Consider the following 22768-nt stretch of genomic DNA (forward strand, 5'->3'; position numbering starts at 1 on the left):
TTTTACTTTTCAGTTGATATTTTTAGTATATTTTATTTATATAAAAAAAGAAAAAGTCTGTGCAGTACATTTTCATTACAATAAACTTACATTTCTATAACTTGTTTATTTCAGTTTAAAAACTGTTTTCACTTGCACAATGAACTGCCAAGTGTCTTCTTTAAAGAGAGACCAGGCATAGGTCTGTACTCCCTAGCATTTATGAGTTACAACTGTTTAAATTTACACCCAAATATAGGAAGAAATGAATAATAACAATTAATGTGTTGCCATGGAAACACCATTTAAGATATCAAATATCCCTTTAAAATGTTACACTAGCAGTGTCTTGACATTTTGAAGCAATTCACGTAAACACAAGAGGGCTATTTCAGAGTCTGATAAAATTGCCTTACTTCCTGCTGCCAGTTGGTGGTGCTATGACCATGACCCATAATAGCCACATAAATGTGATCAGCCCCCATTACTAAACATACAGCTGAATTTTCATTAAAATCATCCAATGCACACAGAAGGTATAGCTTCCTGTTTCACATTTGTGCCCTTAATTTATTGTGTCGCCATGGTAACATCATTCAATATATCAAAAATCTGTTTGCAATTTAGCATCTTCAATGTCTTGGCATAATATTGCCTAAGTTTGGTGCCAGTCATATGAATCCCTTAGGAGGAGTATTCAAAAGTTCATGGCCTGCAATTTTCAAAAAATACACATTCAATCCAAAATGGTCAACTTCCTAATGACTGTAATTTTGAAAGTTGTCCAGCTTGATGAGAACATTATACTGTATGTAGCAAGTTTGGTGACCGTAGAAGAAACTGACCTCACCACTTTTGTCAAAAGGTGGCACTGCAGAGATCCCCAGCCATGCCCATATGTTTACTTTTGCCCAGGCCAAATGGCCGACAACTCTAATATGTGCGCAAAATATCATGAAAATTAAAGCATGCCATGTACCTCAAAAACATGTGAATATACATAAAAAGGAATAATGACATTTAATGCGTTGCCATGGCAACAGTATTTAAGATATCAAGAATCCCTTCAGAATTTTAAATCTGCACTGTCTTGACATTATTCAAAAAAAATGTAAGCAATTCAGGTAAACAGGAGGAGAATTTCAAATTCCAGAGCATGCATATTTCATACAATCCAAAATGGCTTACTTCCTGTTGGGCGGAGCTTACGACTGTCAGCGCAAATGTTGTCTGGCTTGATGAGATCTATATGTGTACAAAGTTCGGTGATGGTAGCTCAAAAGGGTTGTGCTACAGAGCCCCCCAAACATGCCCATCTTCTAGGTGGCACTACAGAGCCCCCCCAGAAATCACCCAAATGGCCCTGATCAAAAGTATACATACCCTTGAATGTTTGGCCTTGTTACAGACACACAAGGTGACACACACAGGTTTAAATGGCAATTAAAGGTTAATTTCCCACACCTGTGGCTTTTTAAATTGCAATTAGTGTCTGTGTATAAATAGTCAATGAGTTTGTTAGCTCTTACGTGGATGCACTGAGCAGGCTAGATATTGAGCCATGGGGAGCAGAAAAGAACTGTCAAAAGACCCGTGTAACAAGGTAATGGAACTTTATAAAGATGGAAAAGGATATAAAAAGATATCCAAAGCCTTGAAAATTTGTGCCAATGCCACAAAAATGCCGGTTACAGTATGCCCGACAACACCTTGACACGCCTCACAGCTTCTGGCACACTGTAATTTGGAATGACAAGACCAAAATAGAGCTTTATGGTCACAACCATAAGCGCTATGTTTGGAGAGGGGTCAACAAGGCCTATAGTGAAAAGAATACCATCCCCACTGTGAAGCATGGTGGTGGCTCACTGATGTTTTGGGGGTGTATGAGCTCTAAAGTCACGGGGAATCTTGTGAAAATGAATGCAGCATGTTATCAGAAAATACTGGCAGACAATTTGCATTCTTCTGCACGAAAGCTGTGCATGGGACGATATTGGACTTTCCAGCATGACAATGACCCTAAGCACAAGGCCAAGTTGACCCTCCAGTGGTTACAGCAGAAAAAGGTGAAGGTTCTGGAGTGGCCATCACAGTCTCCCGACCTTAATATCATCGAGCCACTCTGGGGAGATCTCAAACGTGCGGTTCATGCAAGACGACCAAAGACTTTGCATGACCTGGAGGCATTTTGCCAAGACGAATGGGCAGCTATACCACCTGCAAGAATTTGCAGCCTCATAGACAACTATTACAAAAGACTGCACGCTGTCATTGATGCTAAAGGGGGCAATACACAGTATTAAGAACTAAGGGTATGCAGACTTTTGAACAGGGGTCATTTCGTTTTTTTCTTTGTTACCATGATTTGTTTTATGATTGTGCCATTCTGTTATAACCTACAGTTGAATATGAATCCCATAAGAAATAAAAGAAATGCGTTTTGCCTGCTCACTCATGTTTTCTTTAAAAATGGTACATATATTACCAATTCTCCAAGGGTATGCAAACTTTTGAGCACAACTGTATCTAAAATACGTGTCTTTATTAAACTAAATATTTATGGAAAGACACATCTTATGGGGGGAATTAAATAACAGGTACATTGAGTGTTTTGTTCATCATAATTATTTTTATTTAAAAGCAACAGAATTTAAATTGCATCCACTTTATTAACAACAAATCAGTTGAACGTGAATCACGCAATATCTGCCTTTGATCTCGTAGTGGCTGATCTACTTCGAGAAGTGAGAACTGTCCGACTTGACAGCTCTTATTTCACTCCTCACCAGACTGCACCAGCCTTCTCTCATCTACTTTCAATGCGAGGTGTTTGACATCTCAAACAATCCTAACGTGAGGGTCCACTGATGAAAATGGACTCAATCATTTTATCCAAAACATCAAAAATAGGGGTAAATGGGGTGAAAAAATTGATTGATCCTCTATTTTTATGTTACCATGTAATCAAAATTGTCTAATTTCAATAAAATATTGATACTAATGATTTTTTTGTTATCAAAATCGATGTCTCCCCTATCCTGTGGACTCTTCCGAGTATGTGTGAGCCCACGCATGCCCTTTCAGTGCTTGGGATCTAATAATAATAATACTTAGAAGAACAATAGGGTCTCCACATTTTTAGTGCTTGGGCCCAAGTAATAATAATCCTTAGAAGAACAATAGGGTCTCCGCACTTTCAATGCTTGGGCCCTAATAATAATAATAATAATAATAATAATGATAATAATAATAATAATAATAATAATAATAATAATAATAAAGGAACCATCTTATTTTGTTTTCAAACCAGAATGCAGTACAGGAATAGTACATAAAGCTCTCACAACAACTTAATAGATTAATTGACATAAACAAGGTACTAGACTATACAATATCTAAAGTGCATTCAAATAGTACATGTATGTTATATATTTGTGGATTTCCTCATAAAAGGCCATCCACAATTTATTAATTTATTGTCATTCCAGATTTCTCTTTTTCACTTTCACATTTGTGTAATTATTGGTTCTTTTGAGTGCGTCTCAGAAGATTCTTTGTGTCTTTACAATTGGAATAATTATCCAGAGCATTAATTAACAAATAGTGCTGACTAAATTTGTGGGAAAGTCTGCTAAAAACAATCTCTTCTTTCTGAATTTCCATAATCAAAGCTGAAATGACAGTTGAAAGCATGTGAACCTGACACACTGCACAAGTGCAAGACATGAGCAAACATGATCTGATTGTAACATTTGAGTACTAATTGCATTAATATAGGCTACTCCATCCTAAGTAACCCTACCTAATCCTAACACTACCGAAACCAAATAAATAAGTTTAAATAATCCTCAGTCAGCTGTGCCAAATGTACATTTATGGCCTGCTTCAAGTCTCCCCACAGCATTTCAAGTGGATTGAGATCTGGACATGGCCATTCAAAACCCTCTCTCTTTCTTCCTGAATCATACCTTTGTTTACCTTCAACCTTTTTTACAGATGGCCTCACATTCTCCTCATGCGCTCTTCTTTGGTGTTATGTGGAAATAAAAGCTGATGTTATGATGTTATGCTTTCTGGGGCCATGAAGCAGCAAAATAAGGTTGTTTTTCTCAAATGCAGTGCTTGGTTTTCGCCATGATGTTTGGATCTATGGGTTAATATTTCCATTAGAGCACATGCTCCAGAAGTCCTGTTCCTCATGTAAGTGTTGGATGGCAAACTTCAATTTTACCTTGAAATTCCTTTTTGAGGGCAGAGTCTTCTTCCTTTGTGACATCCCACGATTTGTGACCTCCAATGATGGACTTCACAGAAAATGAACCATTGTCAACCACCAGCAAGACAGAATAAACTACTAAATGCAGACTATGACAGCCAGAAAGCAAGAGGCACTTCACAGACCACTAAGTGTCTGATTCTATTTAGCTTTCTTCCTTATTTCTGGATGGTTACTCAAATTTTATACACAGTTTACCTATCTATAGACATTTCCTTCACTGTCATTAGCCATCCATTATATTGTTCTGTATGTCTTGTACTGTCATTTTGAAGGTGAAATTTTGACACTTAACTAGTTCTTAGGAAAATGCCAATATTGGAATTATGCTGGTTTATGAACATTTTTATTTAGTTGTAAAGGATGGATTGCCTTTCACAAGCGAATTGTTTGAAGCAATTCATACACACATAAAGTTTAGCATATCAGTATATAAAGGAGAGAGGGATGGCTTGAGTAAGCTTGAGTACTAAATCTCTGCTTGGCCATCTGCTTTGACAGCTCGGTGACATTGGATTGAGGGGCAAATCCACAGCAGCTGCGTCATTGGTTAGCCTGTCTTGTCTCCAGACAGCTGCCCGCAACAAATCTGCATGTCTTTTACATTATGTTTTCAGACATTTACTGTCACCACTTGCCTATTCATAATTTTTTCATCATTCATCAGCATCTCAGTATGATGTCTGTCTCTGAATCAACAGCTACTGGATATGGGCTAGATATTAAGCTTATATGGTATGCATTATAATGGAGGCTTTAGTAGTATTCTTACAAATGTTTTTAGAGCAACTGGTAGAGCACTGAGGTAGTGACGCAAAGGTCAAGGTTTTAAATCTCAGAGAATGCATGCACTGATACAATGCACTTTAAGTAGCTTTGGATAAAATCATCTGCTAAATGCATAAAATGTCAAAAGTTTTGCCAAGAGAATGGCATAAAGGCACTGTGTTGCTTACCCTCAGAGTTATGAATCTAAATGCTAAATTCATATGATTAAGGTTTACTGTCTGCTAATCTCTTCCTCTAATTGGTGTGATAGGTTCAAATACCAACATATTTATTTTCTGTGTCCAAAGAACTTTGCAGTATTATGGGTATGCATGTGTGAAATTTGAAATATGGTATTTAGTCTTTATATTGTATCTTCAAACATGAGCCAAAGCCACGTTAAATCACATGTGATCTGTAGTTGCTGCCTGCTGGAGTCATGATGCATCATGCAGAAGGATTCAAGGTTAAACAGGGAAGGAGGAGGAACATGAGTGTCATGTGACCCATTATTCCTCTGGGAATTGGTGAATGATTGATAGAGCAAAAGATAGGCTGAGCAAAGTGAAAATGTTAATATGATGTTTCACCGTTCAGCACACTTTTACCCCAAAATTACTCACATTCAAATTATAGTGGACACAATTGACACATTATTGGGTTTCTCAAAACATGGTCATGAAAATCAAATCTGTCTTTAAAAATAAAAGGAAATGATGAATGACATAACTTACAAATACACCAAATATACTGTAAGTAGCTAAATGATAGCATATGTTCTTCCTGGTTTTATTTATTTTATGTATTTTTTTTATTGTATTTTTATTTATAGATATAAATAGTGATAATGTAATTATTGACCTATATAAGAGTCATCTAAGAATATCTAGTCATATCCGTGCTAACCTCAAGCAGCTCTCCTGATGCAAACCTCATAGGTGCATTAGCATCAGGGAGGAGACATGAGGTGAGCCTGAATTCCACAGTCAGACCTGTCATTTACTCTTTCTCTCCGGGCCTCGCATCAGTCTGCGACTCTCCTCTAATCTGTCACAGTAGCTGAGAGATCCATGCAGCAGTGTTTCGGCTCCATGTACAGCTAAATGCTGCGACAGTGCTCTCAATGACCAAGACATGCTCGCCTTTGCTTTAGTTGCTGGCTCTGTCTGGGTTGTACTAGGTGAGTTGCAATTTTTGTTTCTCGTGCTAATGTGAGGTTGAGCTTTTCTGCAGTGAATCGTCGCAGTTTCTGCCGGCATCATCTGAGCAATGAATGTACTGTGGTGATAAAATGCAGAAGCTGTTGCAGTTGTGGGCGAATCTGTGATATTGCGTTTGGAAAGAGTCGTATCGAAGCTGAACAATATGATAAGGTCGGTAATTCAAACCATTTTAGAGCGTGGAAGCTTCAAGGGCCTCTACATCGTGAAATATCTGTCATTGCATAGTCTCAGATTATGCGGTCAAAAAGGCAGAAAGGTAATTTCATTCACACGTGCTTGTAATGTAATGTTCACGAAGCATTTTCTTTGTGTGATACGAGCCATAACCGCGAATCATATGTAAAAGCAGGATGTAAGATGCTGATTATGGTGTTTTTCCATTATGCGGCATAAAGCGTTGAAGGTGATGAAGATTATATGCCCTGTTGTGGCATGAGAATAATTTTATTTTGAGATGAATTGTGATATAGTACAGTGACATGTATCGGACAGGATTATAGACAGATATGTTTGTTTAAATATTGGTGTTAGGGAAGCCTTTTACAGATCTTGTTAAAACGGTTAGTTATTGCCGGTGTCGTGCTCCATGCACTACGCAGAGGCCAGTGACGTCATAACAAGATCCACTTCGACTGGTTGGCGGGAGCTGTCCAGCGAGGGGGTTCTGAAACGTCATTGCGTCTCACTCCACCTCGTCTCCTTGCTACTTTAAGGGACAGAGAGGTTCATGATTAGTCTGCTAGGGGCTATTTGTTCTGAATAGTATTCTAACGTGCTGATCTTAATATTATTTCTATACGTATTCAGTCTGCTGGAAAGTATGCGCATTTTCTGCAATTGTTTTTTTCCATTCTGAACATTGCCTGCATACAGCACATCATGCACATACAGCACATCATGCATTTTTCATAGCCATGTGTTAGCGAATAGCGCATGGTCACTGAAAGCTTACTGTGTCTAACCTGAGCCTCTCAGCTGCCATGTGGCGCTCATTAATTCTGCAGGAAGGAAGGTTTGATGAGAGACAGGGGTAAACCTAATCTTTTACCCCTTCCTCCATAATTAAAAGATTTAGGTTAACCAACACCAGTTTGTTCGAATGCATGTCATTTTAACTGAAATGTTTGTTAAGCTTGTTACCATAACAAGCACTCTGTGACAGATTTCATGGCAGCTTGACATGATGGAATACTAGACAAAAACATTCTTAACATTGTTGATATTTATTAGATCTGTAGAAATATTCATTTTCCAATACTGATAAATAAATGGTCTCAGAATCAATGTCCCTCTGTACCACAAATCTCAAGGCTTATATCTGAACTAGTTTGAGCATGGCACTAACAATGCCAAGGTTATTTCTATTCCAAACCACAAACCATTAAAATGTGTAATTTGATTCACTTGAGATTAAAAAATGAATTGAATCCTGAGATCACTGAAACCAAGTCTTGGGAATAACCCAGTCTATTGCTCAATGTAGCTCACATCTTCATGCACACCACTTCTGCTTTAGAGCAGGGCACAAATAACTACCCATTTATAGGAATTTCACAGATATGTCACAATTTAGAACCTCTTATGGCAGCTGTCATGTGTCTAAATGTCTGACATTTTGACCACAAGCAATCTTGCAGGGTTTTGTGGTGTGCTGTAATGGGAAGATTGATTTGTGCACAATTCAAATATTGCTTATTTAGCTGAATAAATGTGCTGAGTAATTAGTATGTCTTTTGCACCTCATGCCAGCTGGGCTAGTCATAAGTTATGCTGTAACTACTAGTCATTTGGATTAAACTCACAGTGACCTGCTGGTGTACAACCTTCATAACCTCTTTACTCTGCAGATTTTTCCATAGTGAATTTCTCCTACTGTAAAAAAAAAAAAAGTAACTTTCATGTGGTAAATTCAGTGTCAAAAATATTATTGAATCACGATTGAATCATCCTGACTACATTTTTACAGGTCAGATCATGCACAATTTGCTCCTTAAGGTAACAACCGCACGTTTCACTTTTTTTTTTAATTACAGTGTATATGTAAAATAGAACGTATACTAGATATAAGGGTGTCTCTTAAAATGCTTGTATCTCTGCATTTGTTATACAGGTGCATAGGCTATGATGCAGTGCAAATACACCCCAAAACATATTTTTAAGATGAACACATTTTAACTTCATTTAACAAAATTCCATCAAATTGAATTGAGTAATCTATAACTAAACTGAATAATAGTTTTTTCAAGTTTTATTCATTTAGTTTTCATTTTATTTATGAAATTAAAGTGTAAATCTTAAAAATAGGCTAAAATATTTTTTGAGTGTAGTTTTGATTGTTTGTTTTTTAATGTGTTATTTATATTTAAGTATGTGTGTTTGTGAGCTGTGAGCTGTGAGCTGTAAGCTAAAACTGAGTATCATGTAGTCAAGGGTAGACTGAGAGAATTGTGGATTAAGCAGAGGGAGGGGCATGGGTAGAGCTGCATCTGCTGAGGGTGGTGTGATACGGTGGCCAGTGGGGTTCATTGCAGGCTAATGCGTTTGTCTTTTCCTTTCTCTCTGTTCGTGTCAGTGTGACCATGTCAGTGTATGCTCTGACAGAAGTTATCACAGGTTGACTCATGGCAGTTTGTAGTCAGATAATTTTATACTGTTTGTCCTCAGCTTGCTTAGTACTCTGGTTTTTCTATTAGCTTTGTACTCCTAATAATCAGGTTGATTTCTGATAACATGAGACGGCAGCAATGAAAGATGCAGTCAACTTTTGAGTGTAGATGTGATTTACCTTAATTGGATAAAATCAAAGTAACTATTTTGACATATACAGAGTACACGACCAATGTGAGACAGGGTTGGACAAATTTCAGAATTTTAGAATAGCTCTCTTTCAAATCATTAGAGTGAATTTGAAATGAATTGGCCATGAATTGAAATAGAAGAATTCACTCAAATGCTGCTTAACACAGAAATTCAACACAGTCAAATAATACCAGTAGTATGTGGAAAGGACTTTCAAGACAGTGAAAAGATTGTGGGGAAAGCAAGGAAGACTTGGAAGGAAGAAAGCAGGGGTTACTTTTGTCCATCTGTTTTCTGGACTAATAGGACATAATCTCCTGTGATAGTACAAGCTAATTGCTAGTGATGCTTTGCAGATTAGGGTGTGAAGTAGTGCAGTTCCCACAGACATTCAGCTTTAATCCACATAAGTTATTATGAATACTTTAGAGAGATGTGGTTATGTGGTTACCTAATGTTTGCAACCAATCACGTACTTGGTTTTAACAGTGGATAATGGGTTGTCCATGTTAATTGGAGAAAGCTTTAAATAGGGCTTTGTTTTAATAGTTATCAATAGTTGGCATGGCCATAAGACAGTTATGTGTCTCACACACATGTTGTGGCAATGAATTCTGATCATAAATTGATATGGATTGTTGTCACATGCAGAGTAAAGTGTAAAAATGCAAGAATTAAAGAAATAATCTGTAACACTTTCATTCATTTTAACAAACATTATAACTTTAACAGCATTACATTATACTGTATGAAATGGGTTTGCATTTGGGTCTGTGTTTGCTGCATTCCAGATTTCCTAAGCATGAACATGATGTTGATTAATGACGAATTAATTAAAGTTATTATATAAGGTGTTTCTAAATATTATATTGCAAATGGTCCACGCATTTTATCACGTGGCTTGTTGAGCGCGTTACTGCGGAGACGTAGCGCATGTGGAGGCTCACGCTATTCTCCACGCTAACGTGCTCAACAAGTCACGTGATAAGATGCGCGGATTGATGGTCTCAGACACGGAGGCAACTGACATTCGTCCTCAACCACCCGGATTGAGGCGAGTCACTAGGCCACCACGAGGACTGCATTGGGAATTGGGCATTCCAAATTGAGGAGAAAAAGGGTGTGTATGTAATAAATACATACATAAAATGAATAAAACAGTACATTTAATTACTTTTAGATCATTCTGTCCTCTGAGAATTTCAGAAAATACCAACATCTGTACCAATTTCAGTTGCTGTTGCAGTTGTGAAACAAATTCAGACACAAATTTTCAAATCACTTTTTTTTTTGCAGGTCTTTAGTCTACTACTTGTGCGTTTGATTACTTGTTTGTTTGTTTATTCATTATTTTAAAAAAGCATAGTGTTCTAGATACTTTGGTCCCAAAACTGCAACATTTCCATTATCATTTCATTCATTCATTTGATCAAAAGAAAGATATTTAAATGTTTCAAAAATGTGAAAGTATATTAATACACAATAAAGTATATTAAATGTACATTTAGACGATGATTTCAATAACTCTTCATAATTTAAACTGTCATTTTTATTGGAGCTAGATTAAATAGCGTGTCAATGGAGCTAACTACAGTAACTAGTGAAGACATCCAGTCAATTTCTACCTCAAGAAGCACCTGAAAATTTCAAAAGATTATGTCAGATAGCTTTACTTTTAAACTGACCAGGACAAGTATTTTAACCAAACACCAGAGAGTTTAGACGGTGAACTTTAAACCGCACACATCCGATGTGTCAATATTCAGAGTTTTCTGCTCTGAGGGCCACTGGACCTCCTAAATACTGATAAGTTATGAGTTATTCATTATGTATAAATTTGTGTACCTCCAATACTTTAACGGTTTTGCTTTCGTCACTGTGGTTTATGATAACCTTTATGATTTTATGCACTTTGCTTTTAATACTATCGAATACGAATAACTCTTTGATCCTCAGTTTTGGATAGAGCTTATATTGTTTATGCAACAGGCCTACAGGCCTGTACTATTTACATTTTTAAAGGCTGCTTGTAGACATGGAGTAACACTTAAAGAAATCTGAGTCTTGTTAAAGTGTTTACAAAAGAAGTCAAATAATGTCAAATGTCAACAAAGAAACACTCACTCCTTCTAGGGTAGCAATGCAAGGACCCAGAATTACTGCTATTCTTGTCTGCGATATTTTTTATTTTTTTATTTTTTATTTTTTAAGCTGCACATGTGCATTCAAGATAAGCAAAATTATGTTTCATAACATGACTGTAAACAAGTCCCTAGTGTTCAGAGTTTCACACAGAATGTTCAGGGAAGTGGTAATGAATAAAACAATTCTTCCATAGGTGGTAGCTATTTTGGTTTGTAATTCTTCACAAGTGTATCATCTAAAACTTCAACCATCCAGTAAAGCCAGTAAAGTGTAATGGTATATTATAAAGGAGTGTCTATTTGCACTAGGTGTAAATTGTACCTGCCACACATTGTGGCTATTTACTCTCCAACAGTCTGGTGAAAACGGGAATTGAAGACAAACTGTGCCCCTATTGCTCCTCAAAACTGTTATTTGAGTGACAATGTATGAGTATGCATCATTCATTCATCATGCCAACATGCTTGCATCATGTGAGAGGCAGCTTGAACTGATTCCCTTCATGGACGCACATTGGAGAGTGACCGGAAATAAACAATTATAGTGAAAAGGACTTAAATATTGATCTGTTTCTCACCCAAATTGATCATATTGCTTTAGAAGACATTAATTTAACAACTGGAGTCGCATGGATTACTTTTACAATGACTGTCTGTGCTTTATGGAGCTTTAAAGTGCTGATCACCATCCACTTGCATTGAATGGACCTACAGAGCTGAGATATTGTTCTAAAACTCTTCGTTTGTGTTCAGCAGAAACAAAAAAGTCATACACATCTGAGATGGCATGAGTGTGAGTAAATGATGAAAGAGTTTTCATATTTAGGTGAACTATATATTTAACACGATCAATATTACTAACTTCAGTACGATTATAATAGAATGTCATCATTAGGAGTCTAAGCACCTAAGGTGTCAGAACACTATTGTATTTATTCTGTTTTTCTTATTATTATTAGGGGGCCAAGCACTGAATATGCTGGAACCCTATTGTATTTGTGAAGATTTTCTTATTCTTTTTCTTCTTATTCTTCTTTTTCTGCCCTAAAAGTGTCTGGGCATCAGAGACCGTAAGTCATAGAGATCCCAAACTTGGCAGGGTGGTTCCAAATACACACTGCTACTCAGGCATACATGCACACTTCCATACGACTCTAGGTGGCATCATAATAAGTATTTTTGCTTTTTCTCTAATAAATCTGGAACCATAAAGGCTAGAATCAAAATTCATACATTTTTTCCACCATTTAGAATTTTTTGAAAAACCTACTTTTTCGAACTCCTCTTAGGCCATTTGTCCAATTTGCACAACAGTTTGTAAAATTATTTACAGACCCACCTGACAAAAATGTATCAAAATAATTTCGATACGTGAAATCATTCCGAAGATATTAGCTATACATTTCCTTCGGTTGAATGCACTTTGGTTCATTGATCAATATCTACTCAACACAAAGTCCAAACGTAACAAAACTCGGTACACGTAGTCAACAGGCCATGTTGAGGATGCACGTACATTTCCGTACAATTATACCCATATGGGGCACTACAACTAAAAAAACTGTAATAACGCCGCAGTCCTTTGATCCTCAAAGTTCAAATTAAATATGCACCTTATTTGGTTCAAGTGCTAACATATCCTTAACATATCGATTCGAAAAAATACAAAAATGGCCACCAGTAGCCAATAAATATTCAGCACCTAATAACTTGAGTCGTGAATGGCCGATGGTAATGAAACTTATTATAAACAAGCGGGGTCTCCACACAAAGCTGTATATACAATTTTGTGAGAATCGGCCACACGGTGGCACTTTATTAAGATAATCTGTGTTTTTGCTAATAACTCCAGAACCGTATAGGCTAGAATAATAGCTTCTCCAAATCCTTCAGTAATCCAATTCATATGGTTACATGGATTTCTATTTCTGTATGAAAACTTTTCAACCACTTTTATTTTTTTGAAAAACCTACTTTTTCGAACTTATCCTAGGCCATTTCCTTGATTTACACGAAATTTAGCTTGCATCATCTACAGACCCTCCTTGCAAAAATTTATCAAAATAATTTTTACACATTAATTCATTCGGAAGATATATACAAATATGTTTTTGGGTGTGGCCTGTAATTACTTATTGGCCTGTATCTTGTGAGTGAAAAATTCTAACTTGACAAAACTTAAAACACATGGACAAGAGAACATTCTGAGGTCACATGCAAAATTTCATACATCTTTTACGCTAGGGGACGCTATAAGAAAATCCCATTTGTGCTACTGTGATTAAGGCAGTTAGGGTTAGGGTTCCACAGGATCTTTCTTTCAAATTTGATTATTTTTGTCATTTGTCCATATGTGCTTGGCCCCTGACAATTGCTGCTTGCGGCTATATTTATTATTATTATTATTATTATTCTGCCCTAAAAGTGTCTGGCTAGCATAAACCGTAAGTCTTAGAGACACCAAACTTCTACCCACTACTTAGGTACACAGAAACATCCCAATCAGATCCTAGGACATGCTATAATAAACACTTTTATGTTTCTGCTCATATCTCCACAATTGTATAGGTTAAAAATCACAATAATTTTTTCCCTCTGATTCCTTGAGTCAAACCTACAAAACGATTTCATTTCGGCCTATAACATTTTTCTGCCATTTTGACTTTTCTGAAAAACATACTTTTTCAAACTCCTCCAAGGCCGTTAGTCTGATTCACCTGAAACTTTGCATGCATCATCTAAGGACCCTCAAGGCAAAAAGTTATCAAAATAATTTTGATTCATCAAATCGTTTAGAAGATATAGGTTGATAAGTGAATTGGGCCACAGCCAAAAAAATTATTGGCCTATATCTTCTAAACGATTTGACAGATCAACATTCTTTTGATAACTTTTTGACTTGAGGGTCCCTAGAAGAAACATAGAACATTTCAGGTGACTCGGACAAACAGTCTAGGAGTTCAGAAAAGTAACATTTTCTCAAAAAACTCAAAATGGCCGACAGAAGGACTACAAATGTCCGCCATTTTGAGTTTTCTTTAATACCTACTTTTCAAACTCCTATATCATTAGCCTCATTTGCCCAAATTTTACATGTATCATCTAGGAACCCTCTAGACCAAAAATTGTCAAAAGAATTTTGATTTGTAAAACTGTTTAGAAAATATAGGTTGATATGTGCATTGGCTTATATCTTCTAAAATGATTTTATGAATCAAAATTCTTTTGATAACTTTTGTCTTGAGGGTTCCTAGATAAATGAATGAATGAATGAATGAACATTACATTTATATAGCGCTTTTCTGACACTACACTCAAAGCACTTTACACAGTGAACAGGGGACTCTCCTCAACCACCACCAGTGTGCAGAATCCACCTGGATGATGCGATGGCAGCCATAGTGCACCAGTACACTCACCACACACCAGCTATTGGTGGAGAGGAGAGAGTAGAGTGATACAGCCAATTAATGGATGGGGATTATTTGGAAGCCATGATTGATAAGGGTAAATGGGGGGAATTTGGCCAGGACACCAGGGTTACACCCCTACTCTTTTCAAGAAGTGTCCTGGGATTTTTAATGACCACAGATAGTCAGAACCTCGGTTTAACGTCTCATCCAAAGGATGGTGCCTTTTTACAGTATAGTGTCCCCATCACTATACTGGGGCATTAGGACCTACACAGTCCACAGGGTGAGAACCCCCTGCTGGAATCCCTAATACCTCTTCCAGAAGCAACCTTAGTTTTCCCAGGAGGTCTCCCATCCAGGTACTGACTAGGCTCAGCCCTGCTTAGCTTCAGTAGGCAACCAGTCTTGAGCTACAGGGTGATATGGCTGATGAAACCTGGAACATTTCAGGTGGAACATTTCAGGTGAATAGGAAAAACAGTCTAGGAGGGTTTCATTTTTTATTTTTTCTGAAAAAACTCAAAATGGCCGTCAGAAGGACTACAAATGTCCGCCATTTCGAGTTTTCTGAAAACCCACTTTTCAAACTCTTTCTATGTCATTTGCCTCATTTGCTTAAAATTTTAGATGTATCATCTAGGGACCCTCTAGATCAAAAGTTATCAAAAGAATTTTGATGTGTAAAACCGTTTAGGAGATATAGGTTGAAAAGTGAATTGGCTTATTTCTTCTCAACAATTTGACAAATCAAAATTCTTTTGATAGCTTTTAGTAATTAGTGTCTCTAAATGATACAGTACATGCAAAATTTCATGTGAATCAGTCAAACATATATCTAGGAGGAGATAGAAATATACGTTTTGGAAAATTCCAAATGGCCGACGGACCCAGCAAACACAATGTTCACCTAACTTTAATGTATGGTTTCCATTTGGTAATTTCTTTTTTTTTTTTTTTTTTTTTTTTGCCTTAAAAGAGTCTAGGCTGTCTAGGAAGTCCTAGAGACATAAAATTTGGCAGGATGGTCCCAAATTCCCCCTACGTCTCAGGTGCACACACACCCATCTGACCCTAGGTGGCATTATAAAAAGTACTCTCATATTTTTGCTCATATCTCTGCAAATGTACAGACAACAATCAAAATGAGTTTTTCCTCTGATTTTATGAGTCAAGTGGAACAAAACATATATCTTAGATTTCCTTGCTGTCTATAAAATTGTTCTGTCATTTTGAGTTTTCTGAAAAACCTACTTTTTCTAACCCCTCCTAGACCGAATTTGTCAGAAATTTTGCATATACCATCAAGGCACCCTCGAGACAAAAGTCATCAAAACAATTTTGATTTGTCAGATTGTTCATGAGATTTAAGTTGATAAGTAATTTGGGCCATGGTCAAAAATGAATTGGCATGTATCTTATAAATTATTTGACAAATCAAAATTGCTTTGATAAATTTGTGCTATTAGTGTATCTAGATGACAAAAGCAAAATGTTGTTTGAATAAGTCAAACGGTCAAGGAGGAGATAAAAGTTTTCTGGAAAACTCAAAATGGCAGACAGAGACCCCACAAACACAGAAGGTTCACCTAATGTTAGTGTATGGTTCCCATTTGGTTATGTCCCGATCCTGCCCATTATGCCCTCTCTCTGTAGTGTGTTGGTCTTTGTCTTTGGTGTGTGTCTGAGCACATGGCTTTGTTTGTTAGTGTCAGCCATGTGCTGTCCCTTACGAAACAAAAATATATGTGAATATTTTTGGAAAATATAATGTGATATATTAAATAATACATTTTTCATATATGGGAATCTAGTGCTTATATTTTTCAATATTCTGCAATATATGCATGAACCATGTATGGCTTTATACTGATACATATAAAAATATATATATATCAATAACAAGACAAACACTGTACTACATGTTTACATGTAATAGCTTTATTGAAACACTCAAATCATTTCTCTTTCATTAGTTAACACATGGGTTTACATACAGCATTAAATATCTAAATTCTTTACAGATTCAGGCAAATGAAGATATAAATGTAAATTCAGTGACAGGTTTGCTTTCCACATAGTATTTCAAACTGTTGGACAAAATCTACAACCTTTTTTTTTTTTTTCACACATTAATATATATACACACACACAATATATATGGATATATTGTAACGTATGCTGGAATTGCTGACAATGATGGCAATGACGAAGATGAGATGAAGAACCCAAGTGCAGTTTATTAAATATAACCAATAAACCCTAACTACAAACGTGAAACATAACCATGAACTTGACTATGACTTGACTACAAACATGGCTTGACTATAAACATACACATTCACATTCAATACCTGACAACTAGACAATGAAAACATGAGGGCTTAAATACAAGACATGGGAGAACATAAACCAATGAACAAACAGAACTCATAACAAGCTAATTAAACAATAAACCAATGAAAACATGACACATGAACATGGAGGGAAAACAGAAATCACATGACTAGGGAAACAGGAACACATGACATGAAACAGGAACTAGAATTTCAAAATAAGACATGAATCAACAAAATACACCTGACATATCCCCCCCACTAAGGGGTGGCTCCTGACACCCCAACACATAAACAAAACACGTAACACATGACATAAATTCAAAGTTCTGTAGGGAGCTGGGGGGGGGGGGTGTCTCGAGGTGTGGGGCGTGGCATGGCGAGAAAGGGCGAGGGGCATGGGACCAAGGCAAAGTCCGTGGGGGGGTGGAGCCATGAGAGGCTCGAGGGGCGAAGCCATGGAACATGGTGCCCGGAGAGTAGCCAAAGACTCGAAGGGCCAGGATGGAGCCGATGGCAGGGAGGACCAAGGTGGTGCTGGAGGCTCGGAGGAGCAAGGCGGAGCTGAGGGATCGGAAGACTGAGGTGGAGCCGGTGGGACTGAGGACCAAGGTGGAGCCGTAGGGAAGGAGGTCCCCTGTGAAGCTGACAGATCGGAGGGACAAGGCACAGCCAGAGGATCGGAGAGCCAAAGCGGAGCAAGGTGACCGACAGACCAAGGAGGAGCCGGAGGGACGAGGGACCCCGGCAAAGCCGACAGGCTGAAGGACCGCAGTGGAGCCGAGGGAATGCAGAGCTGAGGCAATGTCGAGGGACTGACAGTCCAAGGTGAAGTCCAGGGCTCGGAGGGTCCAGGTGGGGTCGGAGAGCCGAAAGTTCCCCTTGTCTGCTCAGGAGAACTAAGGGTGGGTATAAGGGTGGGAACCATCTCCAGGTCCCACTGCTCAGGTGTGGCTGTGACATGGCATGGAGCAGGCTGAGGCGTAGCGGTGACGTGGCATGGAGCAGGCTGAGGCGTAGCGGTGACGTGGCATGGAGCAGGCTGAGGCGTAGCGGTGACGTGGCATGGAGCAGGCTGAGGCGTTGCTGTGACGTGGCATGGAGCAGGCTGAGGCGTTGCTGTGACGTGGCATGGAGCAGGCTGAGGCGTTGCTGTGACGTGGCATGGAGCAGGCTGAGGCGTTGCTGTGACGTGGCATGGAGCAGGCTGAGGCATTGCTGTGACGTGGCATGGAGCAGGCTGAGGCGTTGCTGTGACGTGGCATGGAGCAGGCTGAGGCGTTGCCGTGACGTGGCATGGAGCAGGCTGAGGCGTTGCCGTGACGTGGCATGGAGCAGGCTGAGGTGTTGCCGTGACGTGGCATGGAGCAGGCTGAGGCGTTGCCGTGACGTGGAACTCTGGCTCGGCGGAGGCCACGACGTGAAACTCTGGCTCGGCGGCGGCCACGACGTGAAACTCTAGCTCGGCGGCGGCCACGACGTGGAACTCTGGCTCGGCGGCGGCCACGACGTGGAACTCTGGCTCGGCGGCGGCCACGACGTGGAACTCTGGCTCGGCATCCGCCTCCCCCACAGTGAACGGGGAACCAATGAACCATAGGGCGAGGTCGATATATTGAGCCAGGAAAGAAATTGACTCATTCAGTCCAAATCTAAAACAGTCTTTGAGGGCAACCTCATTAAAGTCCACCTGGCTGGCTAGACCACAGAAGTCCTCAACATAGTCCTCCAGGGGACGATTCCCCTGACGTAGGCGCAGAAGTAAAACTGCTGGGTTCATGGTTAGTCAAGTATTTCTGTAACGTATGCTGGAACTGCTGACAATGATGGCAAAGACGAAGACGATGATGAGATGAAGAACCCAAGTGCAGTTTATTAAATATAACCAATAAACCCTAACTACAAACGTGAAACATAACCATGAACTTGACTATGACTTGACTACAAACATGGCTTGACTATAAACATACACATTCGCATTCAATACCTGACAACTAGACAATGAAAACATGAGGGCTTAAATATAAGACATGGGAGAACATAAACCAATGAACAAACAGAACTCATAACAAGCTAATTAAACAAAAAACATGACACATGAACATGGAGGGAAAACAGAAATCACATGACTAGGGAAACAGGAACACATGACATGAAACAGGAACTAGAATTTCAAAATAAAAGACATGAATCAACAAAATACACCTGACATATATATGGATAATATATATCCATATATTATATATATATATATATATATATATATATATATATATATATATATATATATATATATATATATATATATATGGATATATATATATATATATATATATATATATGGATATATATTACAGAATATATTTCTCTCAGATTTGTGTATATATATTTAACATACATGTTCCCATATATATGTTAAAATATAGTGCATATATGTTCAAATGTATTTATACTTAATATGTATATATTTACAAATATATAATTACATAAATATTCACATATATGGATATATATTACAGTATATATTTCCTCAGAATTGTGTACATATATTGCTCATACATATTCCCATATAAATGTGACTATATGTACAACATATATGTTAAAATATATTTAAGCACACACTACCATTTTTTATCATATGCATATCCATATATTATGAAGTGTATTATTCTGGCAGGCTCTGGTAACCTCAGGATAGATTGAGACAGGGAAACATTTAGAATAATATTAGGATACAGTTGTGCTCAAAAGTTTGCATACCCTGGCAGAAATTGTGAAATTTTGGCATTGATTTTGAAAATATGACTGATCATGCAAAAAAACTGTCTTTTATTTAAGGATAATGATCATATGAAGCCATTTATCTTCACATAGTTGTTTGGCTCCTTTTTAAATCATAATGATAACAGAAATCACCCAAATGGCCCTGATCAAAAGTTTACATACCCTTGAATGTTTGGCCTTGTTACAGACACACAAGGTGACACACACAGGTTTAAATGGCAATTAAAGGTTAATTTCCCACACCTGTGGCTTTTTAAATTGCAATTAGTGTCTGTGTATAAATAGTCAATGAGTTTGTTAGCTCTCACGTGGATGCACTGAGCAGGCTAGATACTGAGCCATGGGGAGCAGAAAAGAACTGTCAAAAGACCTGCGTAACAAGGTAATGGAACTTTATAAAGATGGAAAAGGATATAAAAAGATATCCAAAGCCTTGAAAATGCCAGTCAGTACTGTTCAATCACTCATTAAGAAGTGGAAAATTTGGGGATCTCTTGATACCAAGCCAAGGTCAGGTAGACCGAGAAAGATTTCAGCCACAACTGCCAGAAGAATTGTTTGGGATACAAAGAAAAACCCACAGGTAACCTCAGGACAAATACAGGCTGCTCTGGAAAAAGACAGTGTGGTTGTTTCAAGGAGCACAATACAATGATAATTGAACAAAAATTAGCTGCATGGTGGAGTTGCCAGAAAGAAGCCTTTACTGCACCAATGCCACAAAAAATCCCGGTTACAATATGCCCGACAACACCTTGACACGCCTCACAGCTTCTGGCACACTGTAATTTGGAATGACGAAACCAAAATAGAGCTTTATGGTCACAAACTATGTTTGGAGATGTGTCAACAAGGCCTATAGTGAAAAGAATACCATCCGCACTGTGAAGCATGGTGGTGCTCACTGGTGTTTTGGGGGTGTGTGAGCTCTAAAGTCATGGGGAATCTTGTGAAAATTGATGGCAAGATGAATGCAGCATGTTATCAGAAAATACTGGCAGACAATTTGCATTCTTCTGCATGAAAGCTGCGCATGGGATGCTCTTGGACTTTCCAGCACGACAATGACCCTAAGCACAAGGCCAAGTTGACCCTCCAGTGGTTACAGCAGAAAAAAGGTGAAGGTTCTGGAGTGGCCATCACAGTCTCCTGACCTTAATATCATCGAGCCACTCTGGGGAGATCTCAAACGTGCGGTTTATGCAAGACGACCAAAGACTTTGCATGACCTGGAGGCATTTTGCCAAGATGAATGGGCAGCTATACCACCTGCAAGAATTTGGGGCCTCATAGACAACTATTACAAAAGACTGCACGCTGTCATTGATGCTAAAGGGGACAATACACAGTATTAAGAACTAAAGGTATGCAGACTTTTGAACAGGGGTCATTTCATTTTTTTCTTTGTTGCCATGTTTTGTTTTTTGATTGTGCCATTCTTTTATAACCTACAGTTGAATATGAATCCCATAAGAAATAAAAGAAATGTAAAAACTGTATATGCCATTCACTTTAAACCAGGGTTATAGAATATGAGAAGTGTTTCCGTTCCGGCAGGCCTAACTCTGTGTACTGTGTAAAACGTATTGATTCCCCCGAAAAGTAAATACTTGTCAAATCATTGCTCTGTTTTTGTGACTGAATTTTATGTTAATTTTAGGCAGGACTACCTGTTTGTCTGACCAATGAAAGGCGGGTGGAGTATTTGGCAAACACTCATTACTTCATGTGCAATTCCATTACACTTGGTGCTGCCCCCCCCACTCCAAAATCTTGAATATCCTTACCAGTGCTGATCTACATATGATATGCCAAAGCTTGAATTCATAGTAAAACTGACAACAAATGCACCTGCAGTCTGTTACACATGCTAATGTCTCTCTCTCTCTCTCTCTCTCTCTCTCTCTCTCTCTCTCTCTCTTTCTCTCTCACTGTGCATCAGAGCTCAGTTCCACGCTTATGGAGAAGATGCAGTCACGGGATCTGCTGCTTGGTCTTCAGCTGCCTGAGCTGGATGATCTGGGTCAGTTCATACAATCCCTGCCCACCTCCACACTGGTGGGTTTGGGAGCGCTCACCGCTGTGCTGGCATACTGGTTCGCAACACGTCCTCGTGCCATTATTCCTCCCTGTGACCTCCGGCACCAGTCACAGGAAGAAGAGGTAGGCCAAGGCTTCAAGTAACGTGTTTTGACACAGGTTGTCTGTATCATTTTTTATACCCTTTCAAACTCTAAAGTTAATAAATGATAGACTAAAAAGAATGATTTTTACAGCTTTAGATCCTTTTAATCTAAATATTTATGTGTAAATACTTGAAATTATTTTATTTAAATTTTTTGGACAAATATAAATAGTGCCTACATGTGCATTTCATCACAAAATAAATATAAAACCTTTAATGACATTTTTGGAGTGGATAGTGAAAGAAAAGCAGCCACAAAAGCTTAGACCTACATCAGATGTTTGGGATCTCCTTTGGTACTGTTTAAAAAGCATCTCAGGAGGCCCATAATTCCATTAGTGTTATTTCATTGTTCATTCTGCTCTGATGTCTGCAGTCTGTAAGGATTTGCTTTACAATTCATGCACTCACATCCTGAAACCTGTGTGTTTAAATCTGAATGTGACCTGATTTCTGGTCAGTGTTTTGCATACTGTAAGCAAAACATTCAAGACAGGTGGCCAATTTAATTTTCCTAAAAACATGAAGATGATAAAACTGAAATAAATAAATAAAAAATAAAAATTCAAGAGTATTTAAAAGCTGAAGTGTTGGGGGTTTTTTTTAAGAAAAAACTTTCTGCTATTGCAGTTTAGTGATCAGAGATTCCCCCAGAAAGTCTAAACATAGTGAAAAAACAATGTTCTGTTTGCTAGGGTATCCTGACAAGCCCAACATAGCAACATTGGCTCAACCAACAGTTATGTCATGATTCACTGTTGTGCCTTGTGTTTTGCCCCTGTCATCTGTTTTCCCCAGACTACACTTCCCATAATTCCCTGCCCTCATCACTGCCAGCTGTTCCCTGTTGTTCTCACCTGT

General features: G+C 38.2%; 1 protein-coding gene across 1 annotated transcript in view; it reads left to right on the forward strand.

Annotated features, from left to right (window-relative positions):
• Nucleotides 1-5991: 5991 nt before the first annotated feature.
• The window catches only part of acsl6 (acyl-CoA synthetase long chain family member 6), a 60812-nt gene continuing 44035 nt past the window's right edge, over nucleotides 5992-22768 (forward strand). Inside the window, exons 1-2 of the mRNA XM_051680584.1 lie at nucleotides 5992-6206; nucleotides 21665-21885. Of these exons, the coding sequence (XP_051536544.1) occupies nucleotides 6161-6206; nucleotides 21665-21885 (267 nt within the window). The 5' untranslated portion in view covers nucleotides 5992-6160. The remainder of the gene's footprint in view (nucleotides 6207-21664; nucleotides 21886-22768) is intronic.

Source organism: Myxocyprinus asiaticus, chromosome 40, assembly GCF_019703515.2.
Source record: "Myxocyprinus asiaticus isolate MX2 ecotype Aquarium Trade chromosome 40, UBuf_Myxa_2, whole genome shotgun sequence".
In the NCBI taxonomy this organism is placed as follows: domain Eukaryota; kingdom Metazoa; phylum Chordata; class Actinopteri; order Cypriniformes; family Catostomidae; genus Myxocyprinus; species Myxocyprinus asiaticus.